The sequence below is a fragment of the Diceros bicornis genome, chromosome 39, assembly GCF_020826845.1.
Source record: "Diceros bicornis minor isolate mBicDic1 chromosome 39, mDicBic1.mat.cur, whole genome shotgun sequence".
NCBI lineage: Eukaryota > Metazoa > Chordata > Mammalia > Perissodactyla > Rhinocerotidae > Diceros > Diceros bicornis.
The window spans coordinates 11,689,251-11,709,831 of NC_080778.1; the positions used below are offsets into that span (position 1 = coordinate 11,689,251).

The following is a 20,581-nucleotide window of genomic DNA, read 5'->3' on the forward strand; positions in this document are numbered from 1 at the left end:
TACAGTAATATTTATCATGAAATATGTCGGAAATTTGCTTCAAAATAACAAAGGAAGGGAAAAATGGGGGAGGAAAGTTAAAGGAAATAAACTTGGCCAGGAGTTGTTAATTGCTGGGGCTGGTGAGGGTACATATGGGGTTCACCGTATATTCTACTTTTGTCTATGTATGGAATTTTTATAAATAAAAAGTTAAAATAAAGAATATTGAACCATGCCAAACTGTTTAGATAATATCTTAAAAACTCACAGACATGGAGTTTTTAAGCACAAATAATATGAAATTTCAGTAATATATTTTATACCAAAAAAAACAAATCACTTAATGGAACCAGGAGAAGAAGATGCACTGAATCTCAAAATCTTAAGCCAGGTTGATGCCATTTCTTCTAAGCCCCTGAGAACATTCTGACCCAATTCTCAGTGTTCCAGATGCTTTCTTACACTACTGTTCTCAAAACTGCTGAGGCTTCAGAAAGTCTACACAAGAAACTGCTTTAGCAAGCAGTGATTCCAATAAGAAGAGGAATGTAGTTGGCTGTAATTGGTTATAAATATTTTTATATACACTTAAAATCTGCCAGTCTAGAAACATTTTACTTACTGTCTGGGCGAACATCAGTCAACAGGATGATGACAGCCAAACCCACTATTTTATAGACCAAAGGGGCAAATGGTCTGTGGGTGTATACTCTTATTTTCAGTATATCCAGGAGACATGATCTGAAAATTTCTATCAGGTAGAACCTAGAATTCAGTATGTTAGAGATTTTTAAAATTTCATTTAAAAATTATTTTCAACTGACTTGACTGGGATATTCCTCATATAGAAAAGGATAACCTCTCATCCTTTTTTGGCTCTCACTGACTGGCTTTAATGGAGCACAGGATTCTCCTAGTGTGACTTTAATTAGGTACAATCAATTAAGCTTCAAGAAGGGATGAAATAAGACTCAAGTTCAATATGAAAATGAACCCAGTATTAACTCCCCAAAGTTAGCTTTGTCCAATAAAGGCCAGCTCAATTCTTTAAAAAAAGAAAAGAAAGAAAGAAAAAAGTCAGTCGTTTTAGGTCTGGTGAAACCTAGTGGTTTCGAATCTAATTCAGAACCAACACCAAGCCCTCATCACCCCCCACAACTCTATGACCTGGGGGACCATGCTATTCTTCCTGTGGGCTCCCCTCCAGCTCCGCTCTGCTGCCCACACTGCCATCCAGGCATGCTCCCACCTGAGGGCAACGCTATTTTCTTAGAGATAAAAATGGCAAGCTCCCTCCCTTCCTTCAGGTCTTGAGAGTCACCTTCCCAGCGAAGCTTCCTTGGCCACCCCATCTAACACTGTGTGAGCGCACGCACGCACACACACACACTATCTGTAAACACACACCCACAACTGTGACCTGTTCTCTCCTCCTTCCCAGCTGTATTTTTCTCCTTACCTTATTCTTCTCCTTAAGACCTTGTTTACTGCCATCGCCTCCAGTAGAATGCAAGGTCCATGAAAGCAGGGATTTTCGCCTGAGTACAGGGATTTTTAGATTATTTTCTTTAATGCTGTGTTCCTAATGCTTCAGTAGTTTCTGTCCCATAGTAAAGGCCCAATAATTTACGGAAGGAACAAAATAACATGATGATCTCCTGCTGTGAGGATCCAATGAGATCCACTCTCTGTGAACTTAGTAAACGGATCTGCTAATCACAGGCAGTGGTATCACATCAGAGATTTTCTAGGAATGTCAATGTGCTTTTGAATCTCATTTATTCTTTTCTCGTCTATGCCTCCAACATTCTGCCTTGTTTTTATCTTGTTTTGATGTATGAAAGGTAATTTACCAGAATTAACAAGGCACACTGAAGCAATGGCAAAAGAATCAAACTCAAATGGCCAGATACCCAGATAATGGGAAACTGGGTTCACAAAGTTTTGGATAAATAAGCAGACAGAAAAGTTCATCACCTCCACAAGAGCAACTTGAAATCAGAAAAACTTGTTTCAGCTCCATGAATACAGTTAAGGTAGACCCTAGATCTTGGGGTCTAACAGATCCTAGTTTATAGTTTATTTTTATAATAATATGAATAACACCACCCAACCATAACAACTATCCCTTGCTATAAGCCAGACGCTTTGGTAAGCCCTTTACATAAAGTTTTACTTAATTCTTCAGATAACTTGGTAGAGAGAATATTTTTGAAACGTTGTTTTTTCATCTTTAGGGCTTTTTTCCCCCTTATCTTTTCTCCCATCTCCCCAACCCAAACCACCAGTGCCCAAGTGCCCACGCCTCAGGAGAGGGATATGACGCGGCAGAACAATCCAGTCTTCCTGGCTGTGGGTCTCAAGGCCCTGAGCACAGAGAGAACTCTGGGCTTAGATGGAAAACATCTGTAAGAAACACCGCAAAGGAGAGATAAAGCCAGGCCTGTTTCTCCCACCCCCTCCTCCACCCTCAAAGCCTGGAAAAGATGATCTGGGCTGGGGAAAAGACAGTGGGGAGGACAGAGCAGAGTCTGGAGACAATGGTGAGACCTGGCGAGAAGAACCCTCACCCCTGGAGCCAGAACCCCAATGAAACAACAAATCGACAGCTCTTGTTGCATTAGGACAGAAGGTGTCTAAGTGCTGCAGAGTAGGGTCCCACCAGAGAGAGCACGGCAACAGCAAGGAAGTGGTGGAGGGAACGAGCACACTGAGCGGTGCAGACTACAAGAGCAGGCAACACCTCTGTGCAGAGAGTGACTGACGGCAAGACGGGGTGCGCCTCCAAGGCATGATGGAAACATCCCCGCCCTCAAATTACACCTAACCCTGGGCAAGAGGAGTCCTGTGAAATAGATTATAGTTCCACCTCTCAGTAGGATGGGGACATAATTTGTTGTAAATTATTACAGAGAAATAAAGTTCTATTTTTTTTGCCCACCCGGATTGTGGGATGGAATTCACATCCAAGTTCATATTTACTTGTATTTACAGATGAGGAAACTGAAGCATTAAGTAACTTGCTAAAGTAATGTGGCTAGATTTGATTGGGATTTGAACCCAGACTCCCAATCTCCATGCTATACCACCACTATTACATTGAAATAAACCTCATAATCACATAAAACTGATTTTATTCATTCACTGCATCCCTAATAGAAGACACAACAAAATTTCTCTTCTAAATGTAAAACTCAAGGGAAATCAAACACAAATAAGGGAAACGGGCTTTTGAGTTATAGCTACCTTGAATCATAGAAGAATGCCAACGACCTCAAAATTAATTCATTACACGCATACGTTGCCCCACAAACAACCGTAATTATACAAAAGTACAATTCATTAGAAATACTTAATGCCAAAAAGGTACTATGAAGTCGTTAGTAGTTTTAAATGTATCCATATTTTATTAATAACATAATCTACATACATTTTAAAAATAGTTGCAAATGTGAAGAAGATACACAGTCTGTAACAATGTTTTTGCTCATTTAGATTTAAAGATCTCTGAAGCTCACCAGCTGGGAATCCTTAATCTAGAATAAACTCTGGATGTTTCCAAGCAGGCACATAAAACACTCCAAACATTTTAACTAAACCGCTAACCTGGAAATCAAAAGGAGCAGATCTGTTTTAACTGTTCCAAGACACGATGTCCACGGCCACAGGGATTTAGAACGAGCCACGCCATAGAGACAGACTCTCTGCAGAGCACGTGCTCACTGGTCCCCGAAAGTGGCCTAGTGTGACTAGTCCCAGAAAAAATTTTAGATCACAATAGGGAGACTGGAAATGCACGCCTTCTTTGAAATGTACTTTCTGTCCTGCAAGGGCAGTCAATACAATGAAGAACTCTTTAAAAAGAGACCTCAAACTGCATGTATCCTCACATTTGACACTACTCTCTACTCTACTCAAGTAGAGAAATGAACCTCTTCTACATTATGACTAACGTATGTCAAAGCATTTGACTAATATTTATTTTTATATAAAATTTGCAAACCGTGGCCTCTTTATTGACAAATTCATTTTTACTCTTAAGCTTCCAATGACACTGAATGCAGGAAAATAAATTAGAGGCTCCAAATTTATGTGACTCCAAATCCTGTGCCATCACTGTACACTGAATATACTTCTACCACAGCAGCTAAAACTTAAGACATTAAAGTATCTGCTTCCCCCATTAGATGACAAATTCTTTGAGAGTAGGAAAATGTGCATACATTGTTCTCTTACAGTATTTATAAATTCTGGAGAGAGACTGTTGAATGAAAAAAAACCACGCTTTTAATTTTTTGACTTTTGGTAGCACACTTAACATTTCCTGTAAATATCCCTTGATATTTATGCATGATAATAATCTAATGTTAACCACAGCCAGTGAAAATTAAATGTACTCCTTCTATAACTAATAGCATATGTTGTTTAAGGATCCCACAAAAAGACTCCGAATGGTGTAAATGCAATATTTCACAATATTTTCCTGCACCTTATTTAGACACACGTTAATTCTTACTGATAGTGCAAAGGCAAGTTATGTGAACAGAGACAGTCTCTCAATCACAAGGCTACTTTCTAAAGCGCACCCTTGCCTCCATGCATATACGAGTCCTAAACCAATCAATTTAATTATTCAAAGGGAGGTTTCTCTACTTTGGGACTCTCCTCACTCTTTTCTCCGGCTCTTACCTTCAGGTCACTATTCTTTTTTTTATTTGGGCCTAATCTGCTCTTTTACTATCCCTTTAATTTTCAATTATATTCTATTTTTAGAAATTATATTTGGTCCTATTTTACTCCTTCGAGGCATCTAAGTGGGCAAACAGGAAGGTTCAATCTGATGAAATTCCAAGTCATCAAAATTAAGTATAGGTGCACACCACACAAATAAGATAAAAACTGGATTTATACAAATATCATAGATTATCTGAATTATAATTTAAAAACAAGATTCTTTTACATAGCAATCTCCCCGTAGTGAACTAAAAATTATCATTATACAACCACTTGAGGAACATAGGATACAAAGCAAATAAATCTGGACTGATTACTGTGAATCACGATATACAAAACTGTAGGCACGTTTTCTGGCTAACCAGCCCCAGTCACCTTGCCACCATAATAATCAGAGACCCTAACAGCATTAAGCCATTGTGCACACAATACAAATGACCAACCAATACAACACTGAAAAGTTACTGAAAACCACAAGTTGATGAGAAACTAAACAGCTTTTATTTGAGGATACTTTCCCAGTCTCTTGATTTTCAGCATCACTTGAACCCAGTTAGATAGGAGAGTCCATTAAGCAATGAAGCAACACTGAGTGCCCAGAGCGTACTAGTGCGGCCCACCCATTTTATGGTCCACAGATTTGGCGATGAACCCAGGTTCTCACTTCTTTCCCCATCTTCCCCAACAGCGGTTCTCAAAGCATAGTCCCCAGACCAGCAGCATCGTCTGGGAACTGGCAGAAACACATGTTCTGGGCCCCAACTCCTGAATCAGGAACTCGGGGAGTAGAATCCAGCAATTTGTGATGTAACAAACTTCCCAGATGGGGGCTGTGATGCTGCCAGGGTACCATCGCACTACCATCAATGCCTAAAACTCAGGAAACATGAGCATCACTCATAAAACATTGATGTACTTCAGTAAGAATCCAATTTCTCTTAGCTGGAAGCTTATTACCAATGCCATCATCTTTCTTTACAGCAGAGAGTTCTAAAAAGTCAGAGAAGAGGGGAGTTTGGGGGAAAATATTTAATACCCGCATTTTAGAGAACCACCACCTATCACTTTTATAACACAAACTACAGGAAGAGCATGAGATGTTTTTACTCACCAAAAAGGGAATGGGTTTTAAAATATTATAGACATAGTAGTAAAGACCAGAACCAGAAGTAGCTACAAATACCAGAATTTAAAAAAATCATCGCCATATTTTTTAGTACCATCTTGGCTTTAAATGACTAAGATGGATCAATCTAATCTAACTACAGATCTTAGTCTAAAGGCTACTGACTTTCCAGGTTTTGTGGTTGTAAGGACATTGAATATGCTTTACCTACTGGTAACAGCAGTCACAAGACAAAGTGAGTTTGACACATCAACAAAAGGGCTGTAAAATCTTAAATTCAGCTCTTGACTCTAGAATCTCATGAACGCAGGGAGAGTACAGAAGTGATGAACACTGCTCCCGACCCATAAAGGATTAGCTGCTCTGCTTCCCCTAAGCTCCCGAGGGAATGGGTGCAGAGAGGCAGGTAAAACTACGAATGTATTTATAAAGCAGCAATTTTTAAGAACTTCAGGTCCAGTGCCGGTTGTTCAGTAAGTTCTGATTTAACGTTTAAAAGTTAAAAAACATACTTGTTCTCCTTGGGAAAAAGTAAGAAAATATGGTGCTTAAGGAAGTAAAATAAATTTTTATGTTTCCATTTGTAACCCTGAATGCATTAGCATTTTTCTATTCAAGTCCCACTTATTATTTATAAGCATTAATTAAAAACATGTTTTTTCATCTTAGTATAATTCAAAACAAGTTAACAAAAGGTGGATAAGTTTGGGAATCTGCTTTAGAGGCCTGGTTAATGACAATAAGTTTTTTTTTTTTTTTTTTTGTGAGGAGGACCAGCCCTGAGCTAACATCCAATGCCAATCCTCCTCTTTTTTGCTGAGGAAGACTGGCCCTGGGCTAACATCTGTGCCCATCTTCCTCCACTTTATATGGGACGCCGCCACAGCATGGCCTGACAAGCGGTGCGTCGGTGTGCACCGGGATCCGAACCGGCGAACCCCGGGCCGCCGCAGCGGAATGTGTGCACTTAACCGCCTGCGCCACCGGGCTGGCCCCAATGACAATAAGTTTTTAAATTTAAAAAAAAAGAACTTGTTTTCTTCCTTATTATAAAGGCAGTAAATATTCATTACTCAAAATCTTGAGAATACAAGACAGACTAAAAGACAAAAAAGAAGTTCCTCAGTGCAGCCATCAGAGATAGCCAACTACTATTAACATACACATCTACCTTTTCAAGCCCTCTTCTGTGAATTTGCATTGGAAAAATCCATTTAAACTGGCACTTAACTGGTACACTTTAAAATAGCTCGTTAGTTTTTGAATGTCAACTCTCTCAGGTAAGGATCTAGATCTTACCCTCCTCATTTCTGGCATAAGAGAGGCACACAGGAGCTACTGGAATGTCTGCCGAACTAAATATCTGGATCCTACAAGACAAAGTCTGGACTTGCAGACTGTCAGGATGTACTATGTAAGTATTTTTAAGGTGACTGAAGTGATAGAACAAGAGTTAAAATTCACTCAATGAATTAAAGAAACAAGACATTTCCAGACTCAGCTCCTTTGAAAGCCTTGCTGGCTTGAGAAGCTACAGCAACAGCCCCGACTGTGCCCTACAGAAAGCTTGCACTTCTCTAGGACACTACAACTTTGGTCACGTGCTCTCTGAGGGCAAGGGCAAGGCCTCTCAGACTGACATCCCAGGTGGACCAGAGGCCCTGGCACTGAGCTCATCCAGAGTTCAAATGAAGGAGTCAGTGAGCAATGATGGTAACAGTTCCCAGAATAAAGCTGCATTTTTCACCCTCGTTAATTTATCCCTAAAGATATATATCTCTTTGACCTAATGAACAACCATAAACAGGTGACTTTTGAATCCTGTCTCTGCAGGTAATAATACTATACGATTCCATTTTCAGATACTAAAAATAGCTTAGAAGAACTGAGTCACTGAGTAAAATCCTCAAGCACTGTATTTACAATGCCTAAAAATGAGTAAGATGGGCTAAATCGATCATGTGTTTTTAATGGTTGAGGGGCGGGGCGAAATACCAATTGCAAAGGGAAATACCCAAAGTGTTATTTTGATTGCTTGACTTACGGTTTGGTTCCAGCTAAAACGCTTAACAACTTTGCTTTTCCACCTTTTTCCCGCCCAAAACAGAGTAACACCCTGTGTGCACATATTCCATGCCTTCACTTTACAGGCTGTGAGAAAGACGCTCTGACTTGGATTTAGTTCCAGCAGGCACGGCAGGCTGACACCCTGAACCCCCACCAGACCGATGCTGAATACAATATTAGAAGCAAAAGACACACACGAAAATAAACACATTACTGAGTCAGCACAAAAGGAAAGGATCTAGAGAGGTCACAGAGAAAGTGGAAGCAGAAACCCTGGGAGAAAAGCGTGCTGAGACAGGATTCCACCCCAGGACTCTCCTCCAAACCCTGGAGACCCTGAGTTGGGGTCTGTGCTCTGAAGGCTGTCCTGGGGGAGGGCAGGTGTTAAGGGATAAAGACTCCTGGATTAAGCTAGAAGCTGGAACCCCAAAAGGATCTCAACATAAAGGGTAGAAGCGAAGAACCTGTTGTGCAAAAAGGAACAGCAAGGAAATTTGTCTTATCATCGACCAAGAGCAGGGGAATAAAGGAACTTTTCTGAGATCTGAGATTCATCTTTACGCCAGCCAGTATGGCTGGAAAAACACCGAGTCAGGAATTAAAGTCACAGTGACCCCAAGGACACAGTGTCCCTAGGAGACTGGCACAGCAGAAACAAATTCTCTCTGGAAGAACATAACTTCAATTTAGGTCAAAATTCCCTCAGATGAAGTTCCAAGGAAAATGAGCAACTCACAGAAAAAATAAATAAAATCACAAAACACACAAGAAAACAAGGCACCATGAGTGAGAACAAGCAGAAACAGATAGCTGCCTTAGACTTCAGACATTAGAATCAACAGACACAAATTATAAATGTTTAACAAGCTTAAGAGAAGCTTAAAAATATGAGGAAAGAATGAGAGACTATAAAGAATGACCAAGCAGATTTGAAAGAGAACCAAATATAATTTCTAAAAAACAGAATGTAACTGAAAATTTAAGATATAGTAAAAGAGCAGATTAGGCCCAACTAAAGAAAGAATAGTGAAGGAAAGAGCCAAAGAACTTACCCAGAATGCAGCACAAAGAAACGTGACAGGTGGAGAGTCAGGAGGTGGGAAGTGTATTGGACCTCTTCATGATAAGGAGAGTTCCAGAAAGAGAGGAGGAGGAAGAGGCAACATTCATGAAAGAATAATCGCTGGGAATTTTCTACCACTGCACTCCCCACCACGGAGGCCATTAGCCACATGCAGCTATTTAAATTAAAATTAAAACAGTTCCTCAGTCACACTAACCACACTGCAAGTTCTCATCAGCCACGTGTGGCAGGTGACTGCCATATGGGACTGCACAGATGGAGAACATTTCCATCATCACGGAAAGTTCTAGTGAAGCACACTGTTCTAGAACTACTCAAACATCCATCCTCAGACCCAAAAGACCCAATAAATCCTAAGCTGTGTGAATAAAATCCACACGTGGACACTGCAATGAAACTGCAAAATACTAAAGACACAGAGAAGGTCTTAAAAACAGGGAAGGGGCAGAGTCAGACCATCTATAAAGGACAATGTTAGATGGCTAACTTCTTAGCAGTAACTCTGAAAACCGGTAGAAAACAAGGGAAAAACACCTTCAAATACGCCAAGAGAAAATACCTAGAACTCTGTACCTAGGAAACTTATCTTTTAAGAACAGAGCAAAATACATTTTCACACACAAGAGATTTACCAACAAGTCTTCCCTAATGGAAATTCCAAAGAATTCACTTTAGGCAGAAGAAAAATCATCCCAGAAAGGAGGACTGAAATGTCAGAAGAAATAGTAAGCAAAGATACGGTAAAATGTGATTAAATCTAAATAAACACAAACTGTACAAAAAATTAAAATAATGTCTAATTTGTGGTAGAAAAGATAGAATTAAAATACTAGGCAATAACTGACTATATTGGGAGAGATGACTGGAATTAAGTATCTAAAGGTTTTTGTAATTCAGGAGGAGGGTAATGCTATTGAGTAATTTCAGACTTTAACTTAGAAATGGTAACATACATGCTTATGGTAACCACTGAAAAAAGTGACATATAAGACAAACTTCCCAAAAAGTTGAGAGGGGAAAAAGAAGTAAGAGAAGAGGGGAAAAATCGTCAATCAATCTATAAGATGGTAGCCAGCAATCCAAACACATCAGTAAACACAAATAAAAGCGACACAACTTTCTAGCCACAAAGACTGCCAGACTAGATAAAAAGGTAAAATTCAGCTCCAGGCTTCTATATACCAGGCAAACATTTACCAAAAGAAAGCTAGTGAAACCACATTCACTTTAGACAAAATCTTCTTTGAGAAAAAATGCACTATAAAGAGGGTCCCTTCATAATGATAAAAAGTTCAACTGACCTGGAAGATAATATGAATTCTAAACTTAGAGAGATTTTTAAAATTCACAATTTTAACATCCGCATCAAGTAGACAAAAGATCAGTTAGATACACCAGATCAAGCAGAGTTATAAGGATACAGATATGAACAGCATAATTAATAAGTTCAATGTAGTGGACATATATAGAACACACACACACATCGAATAGGGAACATATATATTCTTTCTCTGCATAGGTGGAACATTTCTGACTATAGCCTAGGTACAAAGTTAGCCTCAACAAATTTTCAGGTATAGTATTAGTTATCAATCAGATTCCTTGATCACAATGCAATTAAGTTAAAAATCATTCACAAAAAGAAATAGGAAAACTCTATACTTTTGGAAGTCAAACACACTTCTAATAACTCATGGGTTAAAGATAACTCTTTTTAAAGTCTCAGAAGTATGAGGTTTGTTCGAATTACCTTAACACATAAGAACCAATTTCTCACGTAATCATTAGTAAAACTGAACTACAATATTTAAAAAACATTGCTAATCCCTAAACTGTAGATGTGTATTTTCCATGGTGCATGTATACTTAAAAAAAAAAAAAAAGTTTACTGAAACTCACAATTGAAAGAAGGAAAGCTTACTGTTGAAGATAAAGTTTTAACAGTCACTTATCTCACTGGAATATCTTTTTGTTCTTTCAAATTGGAGGAGGAACCACGACAAGAAAATTCAACACTCATCTGTGTAATATCAGTTTATCAAGAGCCTTGTCTGTGTCAGTCACCGAGGCTACAAAGGTGAGCAAACACACACAGTCCCAGCCTCCGGGGGTGACAGCACCCTAAAGGAGACAGCCACTGGTCAGAGAAACAAAGGTAAGATGGCAGTCAGGGAGATCAGGAAAGCCTTCCAGAGGAAGTGACGCTTTGAACTTAGACATAATGTGTAAAACAGAGGTACCCGGGGGAAGAGGCCAGCATTCCAGAAAAGAAACGAACAGCACACAAAGTTACAAAGTGTTAGGTGGGCAATCAAAGTAAAGCTATAATTTAATTTTCAGATAGTCAACATAAAAACAGGGCACAATAAAAAACTTCAAAATTTCTGTGCTTCTAATCTATTCTTTCCTTAATAAAAAATTCATTGACCTTTTTACTGCCCGAGAGGTTTTCTATGACTATACAAATACTGCCTAGATATTCTATTTAAGACACTTAAAAAATATTACTGTTATACAAAACTGAATGGTTAGCATTTTCCATTCTGTTTAATAAAAAAAAAACTATCAAAACCAGCTTTAATCCTTAAGGCCCTTTAGAAAGATATTTCTGTTAATTCCTTCAAATAAAGAGGTTTTTGCTCAGGACAGACTATACAAAGCATGCTGTCTAAACTGTTCTCACTAATGTATATCATGCAACAGTATTTTCCTACCAGTATTTTCAACATTCCACACCCACTTAATTCAACCAGACAAGCACTGTAACACAAACATACAACTTCAGATGTTGGAGCTGGAACCAAAAGTTAAAAAAAAAAAAAAAAAGCAACAGTGACTCCTAGAATCCTGTTATAATGATTACACCTAAAAGTGACTATGTAAGCACAAAAGGATCCAAATTAGTTACCAAAGGTCAAGTATGACATGGAAATGACAGCCAAATTATATAGCTATAGATTAACTCCCACTGACTATTTTCTTCATGTACCTTTTGATATATATGGGCAAAAAAAAGAATTTCTTTCCCAAGACTTAATAAAACAATTTACTCCTAAATTCACCATACGACTGTGTTGAAATAACCTTGAGGATTCTAGTAGAAGTCAAGACTTGACACACTCCCATGAGCCTTTTGCTGTATTTGATAAACGAGATAAGACTGGACTCAGAGTGACGAGACACTCACAACTGAATTCAGCACTCTCCTGAGTAACGATTAGAAACAAAGAACAGATAATCCCTTTAAAATGTGCAGTTACTGATTAACCTTCTTTGGCAGTGAAGAATTGCCAATTAAAGTTTTTCTTCTAAAAGATCCTTTCTTTCTGTTGTGAATGTACCAGTGGAGTTTTTAAAAAATCATGATAGTTCAAAGATAACTGCATCTTCAGGAAAATAAGTAAGGACAATAAATAAGAAAATTACATCTCAAGAGAACTGAAGCATTCTCTAGTAAATTCAAAGGGAAACCCAACACCACCTAAAATAACCAGATATTGTATTTATTTCTCATCACTTGAGGCAAGAGCCTGACTGCCATATAAGTCTTCAATTTTATAAAAAGTTAGACTTTATTACTTACTAAAAGTACATTCCCCCCATCTACCTAATTAAAGAAAGGAAAGAAAAATACCCAAACTACTCAGATGTCAGTAAGGGCAGGGGGTAAGGTGGGGGTGGGGACAACTTGACTCTCTGGGAACAATTAAACTGAAACTTTTGGTTTGACACAAGACTCACCAGGAACTAGGAAAACCAGAAAACTGAGGAAGGGTCCTTAAAATGCTTCTTTGCTCTGCCCTTTTTTTTTTTTAAGACTGGAAGTGGTTTGTTATAATGTAAACATGAAAATGAGTACCATGTGGAATAGTGATTAGAAAAGGGAAAGAAACTAAGTCACAATTCCCGGACTTGCCTTCAGAGTAGTGTAGATAACAACGGAGGAAGTGCTGACACACGCTTTTAAAGCTTGTGTTTAGTGAGGACACGTGCAATTCAAGTTCAGTGCAAGAGCCACTATCCTTTTCAATTTTAAGGAAAAATGAAGTTCAGGTTTAATTATCAAATAAAATGTGCATTGTGTACATCCGCAGTACTTGCTAAGCTGGGTCCCACTTACGGGACAGTACATGTAACATGCATGAGTAGATCAGAGTGCAAAATACCACAACAATGACCACCACAGAATAGATATCTACCACAAACAGCTTTTATGGTTGCAAAATGAGTGTAAAACAGCACGTGTAATTGGTCATTTCTGGCATGTTGGGCAACAAACCTCAAAATCAAATTTCCTTAGAAATCCTTGGCTGAAGTTTTGTTTTTCAAAACATCAACACAAAATTATATATGTTAAAAAGGCAGCAAATTCTACCACATCTAATAAAACCAAGGAAGAGCATAGCCAATAACACACTAACAAGGTGATTATTTCAGTAACAGAAAGCAACAGGTTCCCTGGAGAAGAATCTCCCATTTTTTCCAAATCAACACTGCACACCTAGACAGATCCAGAGTACAAAATTTAATAGACTGAAATGGTATCAGATGATCTAATCTTTCAAAGGGATTTCAAATTTATCACTTTCCTAAGTTATCTCTACTAAAAACACAAACCCAACATTCAAAAAAATTTACGATTTTCACTAACCCAAAAGCTTAGAGATTTCAAAAATGAGTATGGAAGAAGGTGATGTTTACAAGGTGACATTACAAAAACTATTTGCAGAAGTCACTCCATGCCTCAAACCACATCCCCAGCTCCCTGGAGGGTCTCCCACTTCTAGTCCTCACTCAGTGACTGTGGCTTTCCCTAACAGTGACTGTTTTACATCAAAAACTAAAGAAAACGCTCGAGGAAAGGGCGAGGGGGCGCGTGGCTCCTGCAGACTCAGGTAGCAAAAGCGACCGCTAACTGCACGCACAATCCCCCGAAAAAAGCAAACCACCACTCCTGGCCAATTACAAGCGCGAGTCAAAGTTCCACCACGTAATTCGGGCCTGCGCCTTTTTTGGGGGGCAAACACGTTACTGAAAGCGCAGTCATTTCCCCCTCTGTGGTTTATTCATGCTGGAAATACCAGTCAAACTGAAAAGGGAGCAAAACAAAAGGAAATAAAACCAGAAAAATGAAGGAAGTGGAAGCGCGGGGCGTTCAACCGGCGTCCGTGCTCCGGGGCCTGCACGGAAAATGCCCAGTCTTCGCGGGCGGGGGTCGCGCCCCCAAACCGGCCCGGGGGGCTGGGGTCCCACCCTCCGGGGGAGGGAGGGGACGCTCCCGTCCGCGGCGGCCGGACGTGCGGGGCGGCGGGGAGCGGACGCCGCTCGGGATGGACCCGGATACTCCGGGGTCAGCGCGGCTCCCTCCCGCCGGGCCGCAGCCCACGCGCCGCCGCAAACTTTGCAGACGGCGCCGCGCGCGCCCGGCTCCCGCCCCGCGCCCCCGCGCGCGGCCCCCCAACGCCCGAGCCGCGCGGGGCCCGAGCCGCCGGGCGCTGCGTGCGCCGCCAGCGGCCCCTCAGCCTCCCCGCCGCGCGCCGGCCCGAGCGGGCCTGCGCCGCGCGCCCCTCACCTTGGTGGCCATGGCGGGCGGCTCCCCGGCCCGGACGGCCGGCTCGTCTCCCGCGCCGCGGCTGCGGCCCGCGGCGGGCGGGCGGGCGCGAGGGCGGCGGCGGCTACGGCTGGGCCCCGGCGCGGCGGCGGCGGCTCCGCCTCGGCCCCGAGTCTCGGCGCTCGGCGACTCGAGCCGCCGCCCGCTCCTCCAGTTCCTGAACCTCCCCGGCTGCGCGGCCCCCGCCCCTGCCGGCCGAGCCGCCCATGGACCGCGGCGTGCGCGGCGCGGCCGGCGGAAGCGCGCCCGGTGCCCTCGGCCGGCCCGGCCTCCTCGCCCGCTTTCCGCCCCCGCCCCGCGCCTCCGCCCCGCGCCGCGCCGCCGCCCTTTGTCCCAGCGCCTCCCCGAGGGGCGGCCGGGCCGGGGTCGGCGCCCGGGGCACGGCTGCCGCGGGGCCCGCCCGGGGGCGTGGGGACACGCTGCGGGGAGCGCCCTGCCGGGGACTCGCCCCCACGGCCGCGCTCGGCGGGAAGCTGGCGTGCGTGACGCACGAGGGTGCGAGCCTAACCAGCGCACGTCCCCCGGCCGGCAGCGGGTCCCCGACGGGGATCTTTGTCCCGGGTCGGGAGCGCTAGATGAACAGCCGGGACGGAGCGGAGCACTGACTTTCCAGTCCGACTGCCCCTTCCAGGAGGTTCTGCCTCCAGCCTGGAGTGACCGCGGCCTGGCATCCCGGCTGGAACGTCTGGGCCCCGACGCCTGGGGATTTCAGTCTGAGATGTCCGCTTAACCTCCCTTCTGGACGCCTGATAAATCTCAAAGCCCCAGGGCCCCAGAGGTTTGGAGGAGACACAACGGGTTTCCAGAAGTGGAAATGAGAGGTCTACCATTTTCCTTTTTTGGTCAAAATGTCTTCAAAGTTGGATATATGCGTTTTATTAGTAACTGAATGACTTAAATGGAGCAGCAAGATTTTCACTCAAGTACAAAAAACATGGCTGGAAGATATATCTTAGTATATGTGCTACCGAGGCGAGCAGAGAGATATGTCGTGTTAGCCTAGTACATTGTTTTTATTACCAGGGATAGATATCTTGCAAATCAAGTCAACTTTATTAGACTAGGAAAGTGGTAACTGTATTTAGAGTTAATGTCAAATTTGTGTCCGCTCGAAAATACTCCATTTGACCTCCAGAGACTTCACTAGTTACATTCAACAATGGGGTTTAAAATGGATATGGTGCCTCAGAATTTTCTGTGAATTTTTGTGTTTGCTGAGCTCATAGCTAAAGCTATAGTCATCATAACATTTATAAATAGCTGTCTTTCTGAGTAAAAGGAGAGTTGGAGACTAATGTTCATTGACAGCCTACTTGCTATATATGAGGCTTTTCCATGCCTTCATCTCATTTAATCCTTTTAAAAAACGTTTGAGAAAGTCATTATTGTCCACTATTTACAGATGTGAAGAAATCAAGGCTCACTTAAATAACTTGGCTGATTCGGTAATACTTCAATACAACATTGAAGATGACCATAACCTTGGACCTAGCAGCTCTTCTAGGAATTTATTCTGCTGTCAGACTTGCATAAGAGAGCAAAGATGTTCAGTAAAGCATTGTTCTGTAATACCCCAAACAGAAAGCAACCACTATGTTTATTAATAGGACTGTTTCAATAAACATGGTACATCCGTACAAATGAAATACTAGGAAGCCCTTTAAAAACTGGTAATATTCTTAAAAGTGTTAACAAAGATAAGAAGAACGTTATGTCTAGTACAATACGTTTGTGTAAAAAATATAAAAATATGCCTGGAAAATTCCTGAAAAGAGTCACCAGATGCTATTGTCAGGATTTTTGAATATGTATTACTTTAACTATTTTAAAAAATGAGTTTACATTTTAACAAACAAATATCTTGACACACACTAGTATGTGGAAAAGCCAGGATGTGAACTCAAGTAATACTATAAGTAGTGGGTTTTCCATATTCTTTTAAGTTGGAAAGCTGGACACAGCTCCCTGCAGCAGGTCAACAATGCATGATTGATAGGAAGGTACAAAGTCAGAGTCACTCCTGTGACCTGTGCCTTTCTGCACGCTCAGTTGACAAGTGCTGGGCAGCCAATCACCCTTTGCCCCTGGCCCCAAGAGAGCAAGAAGACCCGGCCCAAGCTTTTCCTACTTGAACAATTTCTGTAGCCCGGGTTCCATTTTTAGAAGCAACCGTGGAGACACCAAACTCAGGATGACCACTGCAAATCAATATAAATAGTTAAATAGAAGTGAAATCATTACCTATAGTATTGAAGGAGTAAAAACCCCGTGGCATTGTTTATAGAGCCCAGAGAGTAGTCACTGACAATCCTCAGGTGAGCCTAATCCCCAGCTCCATCTCATGCCCTCCTCTCAGCTCTGCTTCCGCCACACTGGCCTTTCACTGCCTCCTGTCTCCTGAACATCACACTCCCTTCCATGCAGAGGACCAAGACTGGCTTGTGGGGTGCGTCACCTGTGCAGTCACGCAAAGCCTCGTTCTTAAGTGGACCCCGCGCTTGCTTTAATGCTCTGCTCTCACCGTCATTAAATTCTTAATGGTTTTGAACCAGGGGCCTCCCATTTTCGTTTTGCACTGGGACTCACAAATTACGTTGCTTATGTTGTTACTTTGTCTGAAATACCCAACACCCACCAACCATCCACTCACCCCCCACCACACCCACACACCAGCTAATCTCCCTCTCATCCTTCAGAGCTCCCGTGAACTGTCACAGAAGTTACAATTCCTCAGGGAAATCTTCCCTGCTCCCAGTCTAAGTCAAGTTTATTGATATAAGGTCTCAGAGTACTGGTTTCCTTGCCTTTGGAAACTTCTCTCAGTTTGTTATTCATTGGAGCAACTGTCTGCCTGCCTGCCCCATCAGACTGTAAGTAAGTTAAGGAGAGGAGGCTCTGAACCCCTGTCTCGCACCTGCTCCTGGCACCACACCTAGCTCAGGGTAAGCCACCACTAATCCTTTGTGAAATGAATGAATAAATGAATGAACAAGAGGAGTTGCAAATCACAAACTAAGCAATATGGCATTTGCCTGAGTCTACTTTTAAGCAACTCATAGGATTCTGTGGAACACATCTGAAAACCACTGTCTATCATTATCTAAGTTAATGTGAAATGCTACAAGTTTTATTACTCAATAATATCCTGTTTTTTAAAAAATATTCTTTGGAAATGTTATTCCCTTATGATAACATTTTATGAAATAATGTTGATTTTGACTGGAAAATTGAAAATAAAATTGCTAAATTTAGCAGTATTTACTGGAGATGTAGTGCCCAATTCATTATTAAAAAAGGCAATATGGGGCCAGCCCAGTGGCGTAGTGGTAAAGTTTGCACACTCTGCTTCGGCAGCCCAGGGTTCTTGAGTTCAGATTCCAGGTGCGGACCTACACACTGCTCATCAAGCCATGCTGTGGCGGCGTCCCACATACAAAATAGAGGAAGATTGGCACAGATGTTAGCTCAGGGACAATCTTCCTCAAGCAAAAAGTGGAAGATTGGCAACATATTTTAGCTCAGGGCCAATCTTCCTCAACAACAACAACAACAAAATTCAATAAGTGAAGATTTTAATTATGTTTAAGATCTCTGTAGCGTGACCACATTGACGTGCACATCTCATATGTACTTTATATTTGTTGGTTGGTGTTTGTTTGTCTTGGAAGTAACTACCAAGTGCATGGGATTATAAAATGCCAGTCCTCTCATTTATAGGGGCAGAAATGAGACCAAGGGAGTTAAATGACTTACCCATGGCCACGAATTAAGCCAGAGCAGGGACAAGAGCCCACTTGTCTTATCACAATTCTCCAAAACATTTCATTTTCAAACTAAAAATATTTTAGGTGAGAAGTTTGAAGGGAGTTTTGTGAAGGTCAAGACAGTCATTGCTAAAACAGGACAAGGACTCCTGTCCTGAACTGTGCTGCGAGCCACCCACCCACACTGAAAGAACAGCAGAAGTGTGACATCCTTTCATCTCATCTCACGAAGTCCACCCGCCCAGAGGAAGAGTGGCTTCTCCCAGTCTAGAAAGTTGACTTCACTCAGATAATCATGAAGGGTCCCGGGCAAAGTTGGGAGTCTGTCTTCTGCTTCCATTTGATCACCCATTCACACCTCTTTCTTCCCTCCCATCCATTGCCCTCCCATCTACCTCCTTCCTCTGATAGGCTTCCTCAGAGGTGGTGCCTAACACAGGCTCCTTCAGAACCCAGAACCCCGGCACTGAGCCCAGCACACGCCACGTTCAGTTACTTCCTCTACGGCCTGAGTTTCCATTACTCCTGTTGGTGAGACCACAATTGATTTGCTCAGAAATTTTTGCATTGGCAGACCAAGATTGCACTTTCAAAAGAAGAAAGAGCTGCAGCCAGGGCAACAGAACTGCTCTGTTTAGGGTTTGCCCTCTTTTCATCAGGCCAAGGGAAATGGAGTGATAAGGATTCCCAGGAAGCCTGTGCTAGTGACACAGCTGGTGGCACAAGGAAAAGAATGTCCATTAACTCTTGCCCTGGGTTTGTTCAGTAACGGTTAGGTGTTATAACTCTACACTTATGAAGTTAAAGCACTTTTGTTTTAACTGCGGAAATTAATAACTTAATGGTCATGACTCAGAAACTCTCTAGTCCAAACATTTTTTCACAGTGAAATGATAGTTTTTAAAATTCGTCTTCTAAAAACTTGAAGTTTCTTAGATACAGCTATAATGGTTCAGCAAAACACAAATACAGACCCTTTCCTTTTTTCTCCCTTCTTCCTTAGGGGCACAGACTTTCCTGTTGACAGATCTGAATTCTGTTACTTACAAACCATGTGATCTTAGTACATTACTTAACTTCTCATCCTCAGTTTCCTGAACTGCAAAATGGGGATGATAATAGTGCCTATCTCATGGGTTTGTTGTGTGGGTTAAACTAGATCATGAGCTCAAAGTACTTAGCATGATGTTTTGTACATAATAGGCACTCAGTGCATATTAGTTATAATTCTTGTTTCTTTCTCTAGTCAAAATTAGATTGTCCTTATGTTCCAATAGCTCAGAGTCCAACTAAATGCTAGGTCAACTAATGTGAAACTAATGTGGGAATATGAAACTATGAGAAGTAATGTAGAGAGCCAGCCCTGATGGCCTAGTGGTTAAAGTTTGGTGCTCTCACTGCTTCGGTGGCCTGGGTTCGTTTCCCGGTCACGGAACCACACCACCTATCTGTCTGTAGCCATGCTGTGGTGGCGGCTCACATAAAAGACCTAGAAGGACTTACAACTAGGATATACAACCGTGCACTGAGGCTTTGGGGAGAAAGGAAAAAATAAAAAAGGAAGATTGGCAACAGATGTTAGCTCAGGGCAACTCTTTCCCTGCAAAAAAAAAAAAAAAAGGTAATGTGGAATGGGATGAAAATATGTGATGGTCACCTACTATATGTGTTGGAGGATGGAAGAGTGGGGAATAGTACAGATCCCCAGAGTCAGCCTGGGTCCGGCACAAGGGTATATCTTCAGCTCTCACTTTATGAGTTAAATGACTTAAAGTGAACCTCAGGGGCAGCCTTGAAAATAAACAGCAGAGAGGGGTGGGACAGGTGCCTTGCCAATCACAATAAATGTATTAAGTCCTCACCTTGTCCCCAGCACAGGTACAGGTGTTGGAGATAAAAGTCCCTGCTCCTTAGAACTTACAATCTGCAGAGGGTGGGGGAAGACAATAAACTACAATTACATGTAGAACATGCCAGGTGCTTCAGCAAGTGCTCTGCGGAAAATCAAGCAGAGCAAAGGGATAAAGAGAAGCAGGAGAGGTTACTCTATAGACGCCTTTCCCTTGGAGTTAGGATAGCCGATAATGTGTATGAAAGTGTATGGTTCTTTGTTTTGGTTAGCTGACTAATCGGTTGGTTTTAAGTTTTGTTCCATTTTGCCTAAGTCACTTCTCCCTCTCCACTGTCTGGGAGACACAAGCCATGAATAGTCA

General features: G+C 42.0%; 1 protein-coding gene across 1 annotated transcript in view; it reads right to left on the reverse strand.

Moving 5' to 3' along the window:
- SNX9 (sorting nexin 9) overlaps nucleotides 1-14,694 on the reverse strand; it is a 104,466-nt gene extending 89,772 nt beyond the window's left edge. Inside the window, exon 1 of the mRNA XM_058534082.1 lies at nucleotides 14,566-14,694. Within this exon, the coding sequence (XP_058390065.1) occupies nucleotides 14,566-14,577 (12 nt within the window). The 5' untranslated portion in view covers nucleotides 14,578-14,694. The remainder of the gene's footprint in view (nucleotides 1-14,565) is intronic.
- Nucleotides 14,695-20,581: the final 5,887 nt, after the last annotated feature.